A 17,110-nucleotide genomic window follows, 5' to 3' on the forward strand; every position below is an offset into this window, starting at 1 on the left:
TCCCACTTTTAATGCAAATAACTACCCCGGCCCATCCAACCTCTTTGTCCCCTTCCAGAAGACTTCGGGCCGATCGTTCTTCAGAGTCTTTTTGTTGTTTGTTTTTTTTTTTTTCTTCTAGTCCCAACTCGCTCCTCCCCGTCTGCTTGAAAAGGAAGAGTCGGGGAAGGGGAGCGAGGCCAGGAGAGACGGGGATGGGGGAGGGGAGGGGTGGGGGAGGGGAGGAAGGAGATGGGAAGAAGGGACGGGTGGGAAGGAAAGGCCCCGGGGGCAGGGGCTCGGAGCAGGGCTCCGAGAGTGGGACTGAACAGGGTTTAAAGTGGGAGGGCGAAGAGATGCCAAAAAGAGAGAAGTGATAAAGACAGAAAATGGAGAGAGACAGAAGTAACGAAGAAAAGAGAGAGACAAGAGAAAGTCGAGAGGCTTAGAGTGCAGAGGCTAAGAAAAAAGCGAGGTGGCCAGGGGGCGGGGAGAAAGCTGCCCGAACGGCGGGAGAGGGAAAAGACAAAGAAAGGGCGTTGTGTGAAAACTGGCAGCGAGGGTGAAACGCGCCGCGCGAAGGTGGAGAGGAAGGCGGAGAGGGGGCCTGCGGAGGGACTACTGGTCTGGGACTGAGGGAGAACCGGGGAGGGGCCCGGGACGAGGCCGCCGGCTCGGGCCCGCTGCGGCGGGGGCCCACGTGGAGCCGGCGCTGAATCACTGCGGGGCTGTCTGTACACCCTTCCCCCCGCACCCCCAGGTCCGGAGCCCGCAGTCCCCGCCTCCTCGGCCGCCGCCTCCACGGGGCGGGGCCCCAGCCCGGGACCCGCAGCCGCGGCTATAAATGGGCAGCGGCGAGCCCAGCAGAGCGCTGTGACAGCCACGCACCCCGAGGCCTCCAAGATGAGCTACACGTTGGACTCGCTGGGCAACCCGTCCGCCTACCGGCGGGTCACCGAGACCCGCTCCAGCTTCAGCCGCCTCAGCGGCTCCCCGTCCAGCGGCTTCCGCTCGCAGTCGTGGTCCCGCGGCTCGCCCAGCACCGTGTCCTCCTCCTACAAGCGCAGCGCGCTCGGCCCGCGCCTCGCCTACAGCTCGGCCATGCTCAGCTCGGCTGAGAGCAGCCTCGACTTCAGCCAATCCTCGTCCCTGCTCAACGGCGTCTCCGCGACGGGCGGCGACTACAAGCTGTCCCGCTCCAACGAGAAGGAGCAGCTGCAGGGGCTGAACGACCGCTTCGCGGGCTACATCGAGAAGGTGCACTACCTGGAGCAGCAGAACAAGGAAATCGAGGCGGAGATCCAGGCGCTGCGGCAGAAGCAGGCCTCGCACGCCCAGCTGGGCGACGCGTACGACCAGGAGATCCGCGAGCTGCGCGCCACACTCGAGATGGTGAATCACGAGAAGGCTCAGGTGCAGCTGGACTCGGACCACCTGGAGGAAGACATCCACCGGCTCAAGGAGCGCTTCGAGGAGGAGGCGCGGCTGCGCGACGACACCGAGGCGGCCATCCGAGCGCTGCGCAAAGACATTGAGGAGGCGTCGCTGGTGAAGGTGGAGCTGGACAAGAAGGTGCAGTCGCTGCAGGATGAGGTGGCCTTCCTACGGAGCAATCACGAGGAAGAGGTGGCCGACCTGCTGGCCCAGATCCAGGCGTCGCACATCACCGTGGAGCGCAAAGACTACCTGAAGACAGACATCTCGTCGGCGCTGAAGGAGATCCGCTCCCAGCTCGAGAGCCACTCCGACCAGAACATGCACCAGGCAGAAGAGTGGTTTAAGTGCCGCTACGCCAAGCTCACCGAGGCAGCCGAGCAGAACAAGGAGGCCATCCGCTCCGCCAAGGAAGAGATTGCCGAGTACCGGCGCCAGCTGCAGTCCAAGAGCATCGAGCTCGAGTCGGTGCGCGGCACCAAGGAGTCCCTGGAGCGGCAGCTCAGCGACATCGAGGAGCGCCACAACCACGACCTCAGCAGCTACCAGGTAAGAACCGCGGCTGCGCGGCCAGCCTGCGCCAGCGCCAGCGCCGCGCGCCCCCGACACTCAGGCGCGCGCCCCAGCGCGCTCTCCGCCGCGCTCCCTGGCGGCCGCAGGCCAGTGCGCGCGAGCGCGACGCACACCCAAGTTAGAGGCACAAAGCTTGTCCGCCCCTGCCGATCACTCCCACATCTTCCCCCGCCCACCATCGCCGGCTTCGAAAAGCCCTGATGACCTTTTTTTCAAAATGCGCTTCTTGTCCTCGGGAGTTCTAGTTTTTGCACGCTTGCATATTTAAAGTAGGAGGTATATACATTTGGGTAGTTGATAAAGTAGTAACTTTAATATAGCTTCTGCAGACACGCATGTATTCTCTCCTTTTCCAGCGGTGAACAGAAGAATTTTCACAATTAGCTTCAGCCCAGAGGGCTCCGATGGGAAGGGCCAGGTCAGGCCTGCGGTTTCCCCATGAGTGTTTTATCCTCCCGAGACGTACTCTGAATCCACTGGGCTTAGTGAGTGAGGTGCCCAGGAAATGTCTTACTGATCCCATTTGTTTATTTGAGAATCCCTTAGATTTTGTTTAACGGGAGAAGGGTGTGGGGGTGGGGGTGAGGAGGGGGGTTGGGAGCGGTATCCGAGGGGGTTGCAGAGCTAGAGAGAGTCGGGGGAAGGGACGGTGGAGATGGGGAGCGGTAGCAAGCGGTTCGCGAAAGAAAGTTGCAGCTTGGAAGGGTGAGTCGATCATTCCGTGTCTGTTTCAGGACACCATCCAGCAGTTGGAAAATGAACTTCGAGGCACGAAGTGGGAAATGGCTCGTCATTTGCGGGAATACCAGGATCTCCTCAACGTTAAGATGGCTCTGGATATCGAGATAGCTGCTTACAGGTACGGCGTTCACTGCGGACGTGACCGAAATACCGCACTGCGGAGGCTGATCTGAGAGAACCTCCCTCACTTAAGTAAAGCAAGCAGATTTCAGAAGTCTTAAATCAGTGCCTGCTTTCCCTTCTTCGTTAAAAAGAAATTATTCTAAAGAATTGCGAATGCCGTTTTACCACTTTTTATACAGCTTTAAAAGAGTAAGCATCAGTTGAAATTGAATTGCATTGAAATGGAATCAGTTGAATTACGTGGGGGGGGCACAGATTAATTTCAATGCTACGCCTAAGCTGTCTATTTTAGTGAAAAGTGTTTTCAAAATGTTTGAAGCAAACGCGGAGTTTCCATATTTAATATTTCGTCTGATGGTTTCAGCTTTTCCACATTGCAGTGTCAAGGACAAACACCAGGACATTCCATTTCTCCATTTCTCTGTTGCAGCTTACTATTGCCATCCTCTGGCTGAGAATAGATATGGAGTGATATAGTAGAATATATATATTTTATAGCTATATAGGTAATTTAAATGTATTCTATTTTATATTGCATAATATAGATTATATGTCTAGGTATATAGGTCATGTATGATATATACGTACATATATCTACATCCAGAGACATAAATGTACAGGTATAAATCTTAATGTAAATAGGTTTACATCTATAGATATAGCTAGACAGCCAGAGGCAGAGAGGAGAGATTATAGGTCTACTAACTGAAGTCACCTTGCTGTTGACTTAAGTTCACAGGAGAAAGTCATTGACTAAACAGTTTTTCTACTACCAATAAGGTCATTATAATATTATAAGAATAAAGTGAACTCCCAGAGCTAGCTTTCTTTTCAGGAAAGCCGAATAATTATATTGAAAAACACTTTATGATTAAATTTGTAGATCAGTTTATAACTTGATAAACCCACATTAGCGCCCAGCTATTACATAGATGTAGATGTAGGTATAGACACATAGCCTGAGTTCTGATGTATGCTAAATAGTTTTGTACATTTTTTGAGCATCGTATTTGCTAAAAGAAATTTAGTATATACATCCTGAAAGTTCTGATGCTCAGGAAGATGACTAAGGGGGTTGGTGGTGGTGTTTTACCGCTGGGAGCTTTTCAAATTGCACCAAATGGACCGACGCCGCATGGGGACTTGGTGACTAGGTCTGATTAGTGGACCACTGGGTGTGGTTAGTTACTGCAGCAAGTGACTGGCTAGTGGTCATGAGTGTCTGTCACTGACTATAACACAATATACCACTGAAACGATAGCAGGGATTGTGCCGACTTGATGGAATCCTTTACTGATGTGATTCTACTTATTCAGAGGCATCTACTGCATTTCCCCTTATGTCATGAAGCTCAGAAGGCCCAGTAAGATTTTCATGTTGCCTTTGTCTTTGATTCTTTCCTTAGAAAACTCCTGGAAGGTGAGGAGACCAGATTCAGCACATTTTCAGGAAGCCTCACTGGGCCCCTGTACACACACAGACAGCCCTCCATCACAATATCCAGCAAGATCCAGAAAACCAAGGTAGAGGCTCCCAAGCTGAAGGTGCAACACAAATTCGTCGAGGAGATCATAGAGGAAACCAAGGTAGAAGATGAGAAGTCAGAAATGGAAGAGGCCCTGACAGCGATTGCAGAGGAATTGGCAGTTTCCATGAAAGAAAAGAAGGCAGAAGAGGCAGAAGAAAAGAAAGAGGAACAAGAAGCTGAAGAAGTGGTAGCAACCAAAAAGTCTCCAGTGAAAGCTACGGCACCGGAGCTGAAAGGAGAGGAAGAAGGAGAAAAGGAGGAAGAAGAGGAGGAGGAGGAAGATGAGGGTGCCAAATCAGACCAAGCCGAAGAAGGGGGATCCGAGAAGGAAGGTTCTAGTGAAAAAGAGGAAGGTGAACAGGAAGAAGAAGGAGAGACAGAGGCAGAAGGTGAAGGAGAGGAAGTCGAAACAAAGGAAGAGAAGAAAACTGAGGAAAAGAGGGAAGAAGTGGTCTCCAAGGTGGAGCTGGTAGCAGAAGCCAAGGTGGAAAAGCCAGACAAGGCCAAGTCCCCCGTGGCCAAATCGCCAGTGGAGGAGCTGAAGCCCAAAGCAGCAGCTGGAGCTGGGAAAGGCGAGCAGAAAGAAGAAGAAGGGAAAGTGGAGGAAGGAAAGAAAGAAGCAGCAAAGGAAGCTCCCAAGGAGGAGAAGGTGGAGAAGGTAGAGAAGAAGGAGGAGAAGCTAGAGAAGAAGAAAGCGGCATCCCCGGTGAAGGAGGAAGTCACGCAGGAGGTGGTGACCATCACCAAAACGGTAAAGGTGAGCGTGGAGAAAGGTGCCAAAGAGGAGGGGAAGCCTGAGCAGCAGGAGAAGGAGAGAGCAGAAGAGGAGGGAGGGAGCGAGGAGGAAGGCAGTGATCGCGGGTCAAAGGAATCCACGAAGGAAGACATAGCCATCAACGGGGAGGTGGAAGGCAAGGAGGAGGAGGAGCAGGAGACGAAGGAGAAAGGCAGTGGGGGAGAAGAGGAGAAAGGCGTCGTCACCAACGGGCTGGACCTGAGTCCAGCAGATGAAAAGAAGGGGGGCGATAAAAGCGAGGGGAAAGTGGTGGTGACCAAAAAGATAGAAAGAATCACCAGTGACGGGGAAGATGGTGCTACCAAATACATCACTAAATCTGTCACCGTCACTCAGAAGGTCGAAGAGCATGAGGAGACCTTTGAGGAGAAACTGGTGTCTACTAAAAAGGTAGAGAAGGTCACTTCACATGCCATAGTGAAGGAAGTCTCCCAGGGCGACTAATTGCAAAAGTCCATTGCAAAAGGTTAAGCCATATGACAATTTCAAAATGCATGTAATTGACAGCTTCAAAATAGAACGGGTTCTCCCATGGGGGCTCCAGACATTGTATTTTACTTTGTGCAATACGAGGGAACTGCATGCAAGCTCAGGATGCTCCCTCCTCAGTCTTTGGGGGGTTCAAATGCATGATATTGTATGTACCTGGGGAATTGGCCAATTTCCTAAGCTGCTGGAAGGGGGGCACTTGGAGAGGGGATGTTTTGACATGTATTATGCAAAGAACCAACTGAGCCAAAAATAAATGAAACACAGAACTCTCTTAGCCTTAAGAAAGCTATATATGAATAATTATGTTTACCTCACTGGTGCATTTAAAATGGACTTTCTTTCATGGGAGAACCTCGTTGACATGCACAGTTTGCAACCTTTCTTTGATTGATACTAAATGTTACAGCAGTACTTGCTCAATAAAGGTCATATTGGAAACATAGTTGATTGCTTGGTGTTGATGTCATTTCAAAGGGATGTCTCCACTGCCTGACCCTTTGTTTCCTAAGAGTAGATTATTTGGGAGATTATAAGCAATCTGCATTTCTTATCAGTATTTCCCTGAGAGTGAATTCTTGGAAAAGACAATCATTGAAAACATTTTCAGGTGTCAAAATCTTTACTTAGCCCACCCTTCATCCCAAATTTTCAAAGTTACAGTTTTTGAAAGAAAAATACAAGCTTCCAATAAAAAGGTAAAGTTGGTGGGATAGAAATCTTGCTCTCTTGGTGTTTCCATCCAAAACCAGAACTCAGAGAACCTCAGGTGAGAGAGGCATGTAAAGGAGTCTTAACTTGCTCCCTGGAGTTGGAACACAAAGGACCTTGTGGCATCTATAGCATTGTGTCCAAAAGAAGCGGGACTGAAAATCACTATCAGTCCTAAGTGGAAATACGCAGTCTCAGGCGCTTTGTTCTGGTGTGTGTAAACACACACACACACACACACACACACACACCATGCAGCACTAACTCTTTGTATGGTCAATGGAGATTTATACTTCAGGTGCTTTACTGATTGGGGTAAGTAATGTCAAATGAAAACCAGATTCTCTAATATAAGCACTTGAAGTCTTTTCGGGGGGGGTTTTGGTTTTTGGTTTTTGGATTTTTTTGCTTATTAACTCACTGCTTTATTTTTTAAGCACAAATGGGTTGTAAGGAAATTTTAAAATTTACACTGCACCATACAGTTTTCCATACAAGCAGAGTATTTGCCATTTTCCAGGACATAGCACTGTGGTCATAAAAGTCCATTTTCAAATTCAGACACCACCACCGCAGAACACTCCTTCCACCATCAAATCCCTGACGTTTTCCTGTTTGTTTGTTTTCAGTAACAGGTGAAATGTTAGTGTACGTCTGGGAAGCCCTGGGCCTTTGGGGAGGAAGCCAGCGCGAGCCTGCGGCAGCCCCGTGAGAGAAGCAGGGGCAGCGCCGGTTGCACGTGGCCCGTGGCCACGGTTTTAAAACCATGCTGATGGGGAAGAGTCAGTTTATCCCTATTTCATTCTACTTACTCCTGGAAGCTGACTTTTAGTAAATCTGAAATTAAATTACAGAAAGTCTGTTAAATTTTACACATACAAAAATCCTGAAGCAAGAGATGGGATTCTCCGCGCGCTTGTTCTCTCTTGTGGAAGAACGTCTTCACTAGACAAATTCTCTGCAATCCTCCAGGGTCATGCCTCAAGTTAGCAAATGCCGTTCACCCTAAGTGGTTTTTCTTTAATATTTTAAAAGCCTGATCTTGACCAAGGAAATAATACAAATCCTTTTTCACAGTGTCTGTTCTAGACCTTGAAAATCATTAATAATTTATTAATTAATGCATTATTTGTTCCAAGTCTATGGAGTTTTTTTTCTTATCAACAAGATCATCCCAATAATATAATCTTGGATCCTCTTAATGGCTTTTCAAATTATCTATTTTAATCTCTAAGTATACCCAGGAAGCTCACTGCTGTCAATATTTGTAATAATTTCTCTCCATCGTTTAATTTGTCCACCCTCATAATTTTTGTTACATCTGCATCTGACTTGTACAAATATTTACCTTCGTTCTTTAAAATGACTTATGTTTTATGCGATAGTAATTTTTAAATACCATCAGCAAAAACTTACTCTGGTTATGTAGAATTAAAAAATAAACAAGAGAATATTGGGAGGATTCAGGTGAAGTCTGAGGATGGAAGGATGACTTAAGGAGGCAGGTGTAGGGGAGACCAGCTGGGAAAGCCCCCGCTCACAGGGCGCACGGCGCAGCCACAGGGCTCACCAAGCTCAGCGCTTTGGTCATTTCATGGGAGGTTCTAAAATAGAGCATCCATTTGCCCCACGCCCAGGGCCAGCCAGGGAAGAAGCACTTTGATTGACAGTCCCACCAAGGCTCACACCAACGGGGAAGCAGCATTTCCCCAAAGTCTGGGAGATACTACCTGATGTGGGAACAGAGGCTGGATCTATATGACAAGCTAGTTGAATTTTCTAAATACCTACTAATATATTGCCATTACTGTAAAAACGCTATTCTGTCTATTACTAAAATCATCTCATTTATCAGAGCTGGCTCCTGAGTCTTTGGAGTTTGGAGACCCCTTTTTTTGGCATCACTGTTGAAGGACGACGGGACCAATCAGCAGCCCCTCCGCCACCCCACGGCCAAGGCCAGCCCTGGCGACTTGGCCCGTCAGCTCCTAACTCTGTTTTCAATCATCTCATTTTTTTTTCCATGAAGAAAAGAATCTGATGATATTTTCACATATTCCAAAAAACAGACCCTTTTCTTTCCCTCTTGAAATACAGTAAAACAACATACTTTTGATAAGCCATGCAGACATTTATTAATGTATCAAATTGCTTGGTTAATTCATTAAATCAAATATTTATTGTAGCCCAGGGCCTAGGGATACAGCGATTTTTTTTCTTCACTAATTCCGTTGTCAATGTCAATTGCTATGTTACTGTTTAAAGAGGGAACAATTTGAAATTCACATTTCCCAATATGTTCAGTGCCACTAAGCACAAACTGCCAAGTGTTTAGAAAATTAGAATACCTTTCCTCTGACTACAATCAGCCCCTGGCTACAATGACATTAAGCCTTTGAAAAATACAGTCTACATTTCCAGTAGATTGCCTTAGACATGTTATCTCATTTCAAATATTGTAAGAGGTACCAAAGCTATTTACTTCTCAATTTTCAAACATAAGGAAATTGAAGCACAGAACATCTTCTTTTTAAAAAAACTTCCCTCTGGGCCACACAGCTGATAGATAATAGAGGTGGGATTTAACCCAGGCTTTCCAGCTCTGAAGCAGATACTCTTAATCCCTCATACTACACTGTCCCCCAAACCCGCCCACTGTGGTCCCTTCAGTTCATAAAGAAGATCTGCCATGTTTCCTTCTTTCTCTCCAGATTGAAAGAAAGAAAAGAACGCCATGCCACAAATTTTTCATTTAATATGCTTACAACTCCCATCTTATGCAATGGCACTGTTTGAATCATGAGAAGAATAAAACATCCAGATACAAAATAAGTGATGATTTCTTCTACCACAACAGCTTGCGCTGCACAAAAATGTGGTAAACACTCTTCTCGTGGTAACTTTAATAACCAATGGAAAAGGAGAGCTATTTCGGGCGCACTGCCTTCTGTTGCCAGTCAGTATAGAGACAGTATTAAAACATTGGGTATTCATTTTCACAACAAATAGGTTAGTTCTTCCAGCTTGGCGCAAATTATTTTTTTCCTGGTGGTTTATGTAACCTGCCTAAAGGGAAATGAAAGCTATTTCTAAGTGAATTATTTTATTAAATCTACACAAGACTTGTTTACTTCCAGGGCTTCTCTACCCTTAGATAGGTAGAGCTTTGGCAAAAGCACTGGACTTGAGTTCAAGTTCCAAGTCTCATGTCTGTAAATAGTAAAAGTGGGTGTCATAAGTCCATTATATTATTCCTCAAGGTTTTGCCATAGACTGAATGCTTGCGTTCCTCAATTCATCTATTAAATCTTCATGCCAAATGTGATGGTGTTCAGGCTTTGGGCTTTCGGAGGTGCTTATGTTACGATGGCGGAGTCCTCATGAACAAGATTACTGCCCTTAAAAAGGAGCCCCCAGAGAATTCCCTTGGCCCTTCTGCCATGTAGAGACATCGAGAAGCAGCCATCTACGGACCGGAAGGTGGGCCCTCACCAGACACTGAACCACAGCGCCTTGATCTTGGACTTCCAGCCTCCAGAACTGTGAGAAGTAAATTCCTGTTGTTAATAAGTGTGTTGCCGCGGCACAAACTCTCTAGACAGTTTGCACCTCCTTAGCTGTAAGACAGGGGTTCAAAGGGTTTCTGAGGTCATTCAGAGAGGTGAGTCCCGCGAGAGTGTCCGAACTGCACAGGCGCATGGGAGCTGATCGATGCCATTTGTGGAAGATATTGAATTTTAAACCAGAGCGAAGCTATAGGTGCAGAATGTCATTCATTTCAAGGTAAGCAATTAATTGGGAGACAGATTCCAAGATGGCTGCTGAGTAGGTAGAAGCTATACTCATCTACTCCCAGTGCCAAACCAGGTTTACAGGAAAACCTGTAGAGCAATCAACCTGAATAAACACCTGAAGGCTAGCGGAACTGAAATATTAGAATGAAGGATTGATAGGAGCAGCCACACAGAGACTGGTAAGAAGGGTGGATATGCAGAAAGGGCTGGCCCCTCCACCCACGTGTGGTGGCTGAGAAGCTAGAGGGATATCTCAGCTGCAACACTCCCTCCCTTCAGGAACAGGGGGTCTCAACCCCACCCAGGCGTCCTCAATCCAGAGCAACAGAGATGGGAAAAGGAACCCATATGGCACCTCGTGGTGAAAATCAGGGGAGATTCAGTCTTCCGGGGAGAGAAGAGAGTCGTACCACCTTCCCCGGGTCGCGCACTCCTGTCGTTACAGCACCAGCCTGGGGCGCGCACCTTCCGATCTCCAGGCTGCCGGTGATGCCACTCCGCTCCGCTCGGGTCCTGCGGAGGGGTTGGCCCACTACGCCCGGCAGTGGCCTTTAGGGTCCTCTTTGTTCGGGGAGGCTTCTGGTGGAGAGTCCAACAGTGACTGAACTGCGTGGCTTTGGAGAGGGGCTCGGTCTTCCTCACCTTGAGCACACAGCCGTCAGCCCCCAAACACACTGACTGAATCACTTGGCCTGCCCCACCCTCCTGAGGTTCACTCATGCAGAGAGCTCAGAATGGACTTTCAGAGGGTGTCTCCCAGAAAGGCCCTTGTTTGGGTATCGGACAGGAAACAGACAGGTGCCATTTGTGTGGCTGCTTCACTGTATAAAGGACCACTTGCATCTCCTCTGTGAGCTCAGCCCCTGCTACCCTGGGAAAGGGAAGAAGAACCCGCCCCCATCCTATACTCTTGTGAGTACCACCCTCCAATGGGAGACTTTAGGTCCGCCCTGCCAAGGCCCAGATAACCCACCCTGCTGAGCTCAGTTCTGCTGGGGGAAAGGAGTGCTGCTCCGAGGTGGGGCATTCAGAATGTGTGTCCCTCAGAAGCTACTGTCTGGGGATGGGCTCAGGCAGCACCACCCACACTGGGAGGCTCTATTGACCTGTCCTGCTGAGGCTGCCGGCTCCACCCAGCCGAGCTTGCTCCTGCAGAGGGGACAGCTGGCTGCACCCAACCTGAACCTGCAGCATGCTCCTCATAGGGGGGTTGGAGTTGAAGATTCTGGCAGACACTGAGAGGTTTGGCTCTGGAGTAGGGGCCGCTTACCTCTTGTCAAGTGCCTTACCAAGTGATTCCCCAAGTAAGGCGTCCACGAGCTCTGTCCTTCCAATCCCTATCACTCTGCCCTACTGAGCTCATGACCTGTGGACGGGTCTATGGGTCACGCCCAGCGTGGGTCCACGCTACAGCCTTTCTTTGGGAGGCTGGGGAGGAAGATCAGGCAAATTCAGGGAGAGAAGGAATAAATGACAGGTGGAGGTGGAACTCTGGGAGCCTTCCTCCTTTTGCAGATCTGCTCCCAAGAGTAGGACAGGAGTTGGCCTCCTGGCTAATTGAGTCTTAAAAGAATGTTAGTGAGCAGGAAAAACTACCAGCTCGTATGAGGGCATCTGAACAGCCTCAGTTTTCATTGTTCATAATCCCCTGCAGAAAACCACAGGCTGGTTGACAACAGTTGTGAATCACCCAAAGTGCTTCCTATACCCTTGGACTTCGCATGCTTGGACCTCAGTACGAGTCACAATATTCCTACACCACCTATTTTAACTTGGCAGGTTCGAGGTTGGTTTGAATCCTGAGACAATGGTTTTAAATCTTTCTCAATTTTGAGGCCAAAAATTTACTCATAGCCACAAAGAAGATTTCAGCTATAGGGAACTTGGCACTTGAAATAGTGTATGTTAATATTTGGAAAAATAAAAAGTTAAAATGTATTAAATTCTATTCATGTAAATATATAATGTGTGAATATCTCAAAGAGAAAGAAAAAGGTGACTGCCCTCTTCTCTAGATATTTTTTAATCATGGCTACTTAGCTGTTTCTTAACTGGACTTCTGAGTAGACTAAAAAAATTACCAATGTGTGAATAACAATATTCTGACAAATAGTAGGTGCCTATTAAATGGTAACTTCTCCTTGCCATTATTAGCAGTAATTTAAAAAGTATTGATTTAAATAGTAGTGTATATTAAATTACCATGTCTATGAGAGATACACACAAAAATTCAATCTATAACAAACTCAAGAAGTAGAAGAGTTAGAGATACTTTTAAACAAAACTCATTCTGTGCTACTTAGACTCATAGGATCCTAAAAGCTGGATCAACTTCTGCTATTGAACGTGCCTTTCATGCCTGAAAAGTAGTCATGGATCCTTTAGCTGACTAGCTACAATGACACCAAGTTACTTTGTATGGGGCACCCGTTAAATGGCTTAGACGGTTCGCAAAGCCTTCTCTCCGCTGCCCAGTATCTGACGCCCTGCAACGTTTACCCACTGTGCAGTTTGTGAGGAGATACACAAATCTTCATTCCCTCTTCCCCAGGATGCTCATGCCCCGATCCAAATAGCTCATCACAACAGCAGTTGTTCAGCTTGCTACATACCAGGCACTTGAACTGTAACAAATCATTGTATCTTCATAGTAAGCACATGTACAGGAATTACTTTTATTACCATTTTTTGCAGAACTTTGGGCTTAAGAATTAGAACCGGGGCCTCTCTCTTATCAGACCCACACCTGTTCCACTACCTACTTTATAGAAAAGACAGCAAATATCTATTTTGTACATGCTCGCCTGTGCAATAAGTCTTGCCTGCGGGGCCCGGCCTGACTGGAGCAGTCCCCATTACACGTTTTTTAGTTTATAGAGGAATTAACTGTCCTTCCGAGAGTGTTACCTTGAAGCTCTCTGCTACAGAGGTGAGGAAAATGTGTTCAACGTCCATTCCCTGAGTTTATCTCTGAGAGCCATCATCCTGCGCCTGAACATGTGTCTTCATTTTGTGGAACTTTCTTCACCGAATAAAATATAGTAAGGTTCTACTTGCTGCTTGAGACACTCCATGTCTTTCTTTTCTCATTTCTCAGACTCTTAAGGAGGCAATGAGCAAATAAATGAATGTTTCTTCTATGAGTTAGTCACAAGTAACACATAGCTGGTTCCCTTGGGTACAGGAACATGTATCTGCCTATCATCTTTGACCAAAAATTTGCCCTCAGCAGTCACAATAACAAAAGTATTTCAAATGAGTTAAAGTGATTATGTTATTTCTAAGCATCAGAAATTAGGCAGGTTTCTTTTCCTCTTCCCAAAAGTGACCAGAGGTGACCTCTGTAGATGGTTGGCTATTCGCTTGACCCAGAAAACCCCACAAAATCATGCACATCAGGAGGTTCAAATCTTCGTGTTCACTTCAAGAACACTCGTGAAACTGCCCAGGCCATCAAGGGTATGCATATTCGAAAAGCCACCAAGTATCTGAAAGATGTCACTTTAAAGAAGTAATGTGTCCCATTCCGTCAATACAATGGTAGAGTTGGTAGGTGTGCCCAGGCCAAACAGTGGGGCTGGACACAGGATCAGTGGCCCAAAAAGAGAGCTGAGTTTTTGCTGCTCATGCTTAAAAACGCAGAGAGTTATGCTGGACTTAACGGTTTAGATGGAGATTCTCCAGTCATTGAGCACATCCAGGTGAACAAAGCTCCCAAGATGTGACATAGAACTTACAGAGTTTATGGGCGGAGCAACCCATACATGAGCTCTCCCTGCCACATCGAGATGATCCTCGCTGAAAAGGAGCAGACTGTTCCTAAACCAGAAGAAGTTGCACAGAAGAAAAAGATATCTCAGAAGAAACTGAAGAAACAAAAGCTTATGGCCCAGGAGTAAACTCAGCATAACATAAATACTAGTAAAAGTGAAAGTTAAAAAAAAAAACAAAACACATATACACAAAAAGAAATTAGGGTTGGACAGTTCCGATAAAGCACGCCTGAAAATAACATGCTGGAAATTTGAAGAAACTGGGATATGTCGCTTTCACATCCCACCCACTGTCGCCTGTCCCTGCCGTAGCTGGTGGCTGGAGAGGCAATTTCCCCCGCTGGGTGTTACTGCCTCGCTTAATAATGACCACGCCCTGTGAAAGCAGTTACCCGTGTGGACTCACTGAGTGCACTCTTTGGCATTTAGAATGAGCAGTAAGAATACAATCAAATCATGTGGTCGTCACATTGGCGAGCAGATGTCCAACTCCTTTCTTCCTCAGCCAGTGGGGAAATCGCCACCCTGGTTACATAGTCTATCGCTTTCGCATTGACAGTTAGAAAACTGCTTCGCCTCAGATTCTTTGACAGGGATTTGCTTTTAGTTTTCAGGAAGACACATGGATCTCAGCATCCTCATTAAGAGATGCAGAAAACAAGGTCCAGAAAGGAAAAGTGAAAGAGATGCCCACAGGGTCTACCTCCTCCTTGAACGGGAGGAGTGAACTCTTATGCAGAGAGTAAGAACGGGAATAACGCCGAGACTGGCGCCCGGCCCACGGCCACATTCTCGGGAAAAGTGAGGCGCCTCCCGTTCCCGTCCTTCCGCAGGCCGCTGGGCCTGCAGAGCCTGGCCTCACAATGCGCCCGGTTCCCGCACCGGACCTCCAGCCTCGCAGGCAGCCGCGGCCACCGAGGACGCAGGGCACACCTGCCGGGAGCGCGGGCGGGGCGTCTGGGCAGAGCTCAGACCCAAACGCGTTCGCTGAGCCCCTGGGTCAGGAGCCAGTCGGAGGAAAACAGAACATGAAAACATTCTAGGGGTTGCAAACACAAAGGAATGTAATGGAAGGAAATGTCGTGACAACTTGAAGGAATAGTTGTGAAGCCAAAGGGAAATGCCCAAGAGGCCATGAGGTCTGAGGGCTTGTGCCAGAAAGTCAGCAAGTCGGGGACGCGCCGAGGGAGAGCGGCCAGGACTCGGGTCCCTGAGCCCCTGCGGCCACGCGGCAGCCCTCTCTGCCGCAGCGGCGGTGACTGAAACCCCGAAAATACGTATTTCTTTACAGTTTAGGAAGTAGCCTCAGATACATCATCCTGCACAAGCGTCCCACTATGTAGAAGAGATGTTGTAATTCCTCTTTTTAATTTGCAGAAACGGAAGTTCAGAGGAACGACTTATCGACATGAGAGGAAAGCCAGGCATTACTAGTACTTTGTTTAAAGAAAAGATATTTTAATGTTTAAACTCTAAGGGTAACCAATATTCCTTGTCAGATATTGGCACTGCAGAATAGTCGCCCACATTACCACTATCTTAAAGAATTACTATATTTCAGCATATTTCCCATCTCTAAGCACAAATTTCACATGGCTGTGATCATTCTGAAAACGCCATTTAGTAACCCACTTTCTCAGTAACAATATATTATGTTTTCCCACTTTACTTCTAATTCATCGCCGTGACTAGGTTATAACAGGGGCACTGTGGACGCGTGGCATTTCTCAAGTCCCACTATCTTTCTGCAAACAGTTCCCCCATTTACAGTTACTGTAATCCATTTATTCCAGTTGATTCAATAGTTTTGAAATCATAATAAGACAGCCCCAAACTATTTGGATTATAAAAGTAAACATACTGGGTTGACAGTCATAGCCTTTATTATCATTATTATTCCATTGTGTCCTTTCATGAAGAGCAAGTTACCAAATCCTCAACAGATGCTTACTGAGCACCCAGTTCACACAGGAGATACCTCAGCTATAGGACTGAAGGAGCTGATATTTGATTCTTCCCACTTAAATCTGAGTCAGTGTAAGCAATCTGTGGTGACGCGGTTTTTAGTTTGAACATTTCCATTAGGCAAAATAAATATCAGCAGCAAATGCCATGATGTAGGCGAGCTAGGCTGGAGAAAAAAATTTCAAAACAGAAAGCAATCCAAGAGACCAAGGGAGGATCAGAAGAGGCAGACGTCTAAAGAGGACTAAAGAAGGAAGCCTGGGGGAAATGGACTGGTGGCAGAGTTTGAGAGGAAAAGCCAGATCCTACCTGCAGTCAGAGGGGACACTCACCCTTGTGTGGCCTCGGGAATGTCTCTTCACAGGTTTTCAGAAACCTGAGGCTCAAACGGACAGTACCATCATTATAGTAATGTTTGGTAAATATTCATCAAGTGTCAAGAACCAAGCTAAATGCTTTACATGGATTATCTCATTTATTTCATTTCTATAAGCACCCTCTGAAATAGAAGGTAGGAAATCTCTCATAACACATCAGAAAACTGAGGTCAGGGGAAGTTAAGTCAATTATCCAATGTCCCAGAACCAGTACGTCTCAGAGAAAAGAATCAAACCAGCGCTCTCTGACGCATGCTCTTGACCTTACTTTGTAATTTTTTCCTTAAAAGACATCTGGTTTAGTCCAGCTCCTGTGACCCTAAGTCCGCCTCACAACAGCCTGCCATACAGGAACGCCCGCGCTGACCGGTCCACTGTCTGCCAGGCAGCCCACTCCATCGCTGAACGGCTCTGAACTCATCAACGCATCCATTCACCAGCAAGTGTTTGTAAGCACAGATATTTTGGGAGACAGCCCCTGGGAATATAGCAGTGGACAAACTCAGTCCCCACCTTCATGGAGTTTAAAACTTCCTGTTGAAGGAAGAAAGGGGGAAAAAACACAGACAATATAAAGAATTCAGAGGGTGATACCTGCTTTGGAGAAAAATAGAGTAAGGAGGTTAGGAAGTGCTGGATGGGGAGAAAGGAGTTGTTATTTCATATAAAGCAGTTAAGGATGGCCTATTTCATAAAAATATGAGGTATTTATGCAAGATATATACAGATGTCTATGAGGGACATGCACATGCATAAGAGAGAATCCATTCCAGGTGAAAAGAACAGCAAGTGCAAAGGCTCTAAGACAAACCCTTGTTTGAGGTGT

The 17,110-nt window shown here is 47.1% G+C and overlaps 1 protein-coding gene and 1 pseudogene across 1 annotated transcript; both read left to right on the forward strand.

Moving 5' to 3' along the window:
* Positions 1 to 273: 273 nt before the first annotated feature.
* On the forward strand, positions 274 to 6,070 carry NEFM (neurofilament medium chain). Its single transcript, XM_054578795.1, has 3 exons — positions 274 to 1,962; positions 2,721 to 2,845; positions 4,257 to 6,070. The coding sequence occupies exons 1-3, from the start codon at positions 883 to 885 to the stop codon at positions 5,617 to 5,619; spliced, it is 2,568 nt and encodes an 855-aa protein (XP_054434770.1). The 5' UTR covers positions 274 to 882; the 3' UTR covers positions 5,620 to 6,070.
* A 7,446-nt stretch (positions 6,071 to 13,516) lies between these two features.
* Positions 13,517 to 14,068, forward strand: LOC129074900 (60S ribosomal protein L17-like; annotated as a pseudogene).
* Positions 14,069 to 17,110: the final 3,042 nt, after the last annotated feature.

Source organism: Pteronotus mesoamericanus, unplaced genomic scaffold (assembly GCF_021234165.1).
Source record: "Pteronotus mesoamericanus isolate MK-2021 breed Mesoamerican mustached bat unplaced genomic scaffold, CSHL_Meso_final contig_502, whole genome shotgun sequence".
Lineage (NCBI taxonomy): Eukaryota > Metazoa > Chordata > Mammalia > Chiroptera > Mormoopidae > Pteronotus > Pteronotus mesoamericanus.

What these genes read in the sequence shown, in the direction of transcription:
- NEFM (XM_054578795.1), top strand. Translation starts at nt 883, where the DNA reads ATGAGCTACACGTTGGACTCGCTGGGCAACCCGTCCGCCTACCGGCGG. An exon ending in ACGACCTCAGCAGCTACCAG is followed by an intron (nt 1,963 to 2,720) that starts GTAAGAACCGCG and finishes TGTCTGTTTCAG; the next exon opens with GACACCATCCAGCAGTTGGA. An exon ending in ATCGAGATAGCTGCTTACAG is followed by an intron (nt 2,846 to 4,256) that starts GTACGGCGTTCA and finishes TTCTTTCCTTAG; the next exon opens with AAAACTCCTGGAAGGTGAGG.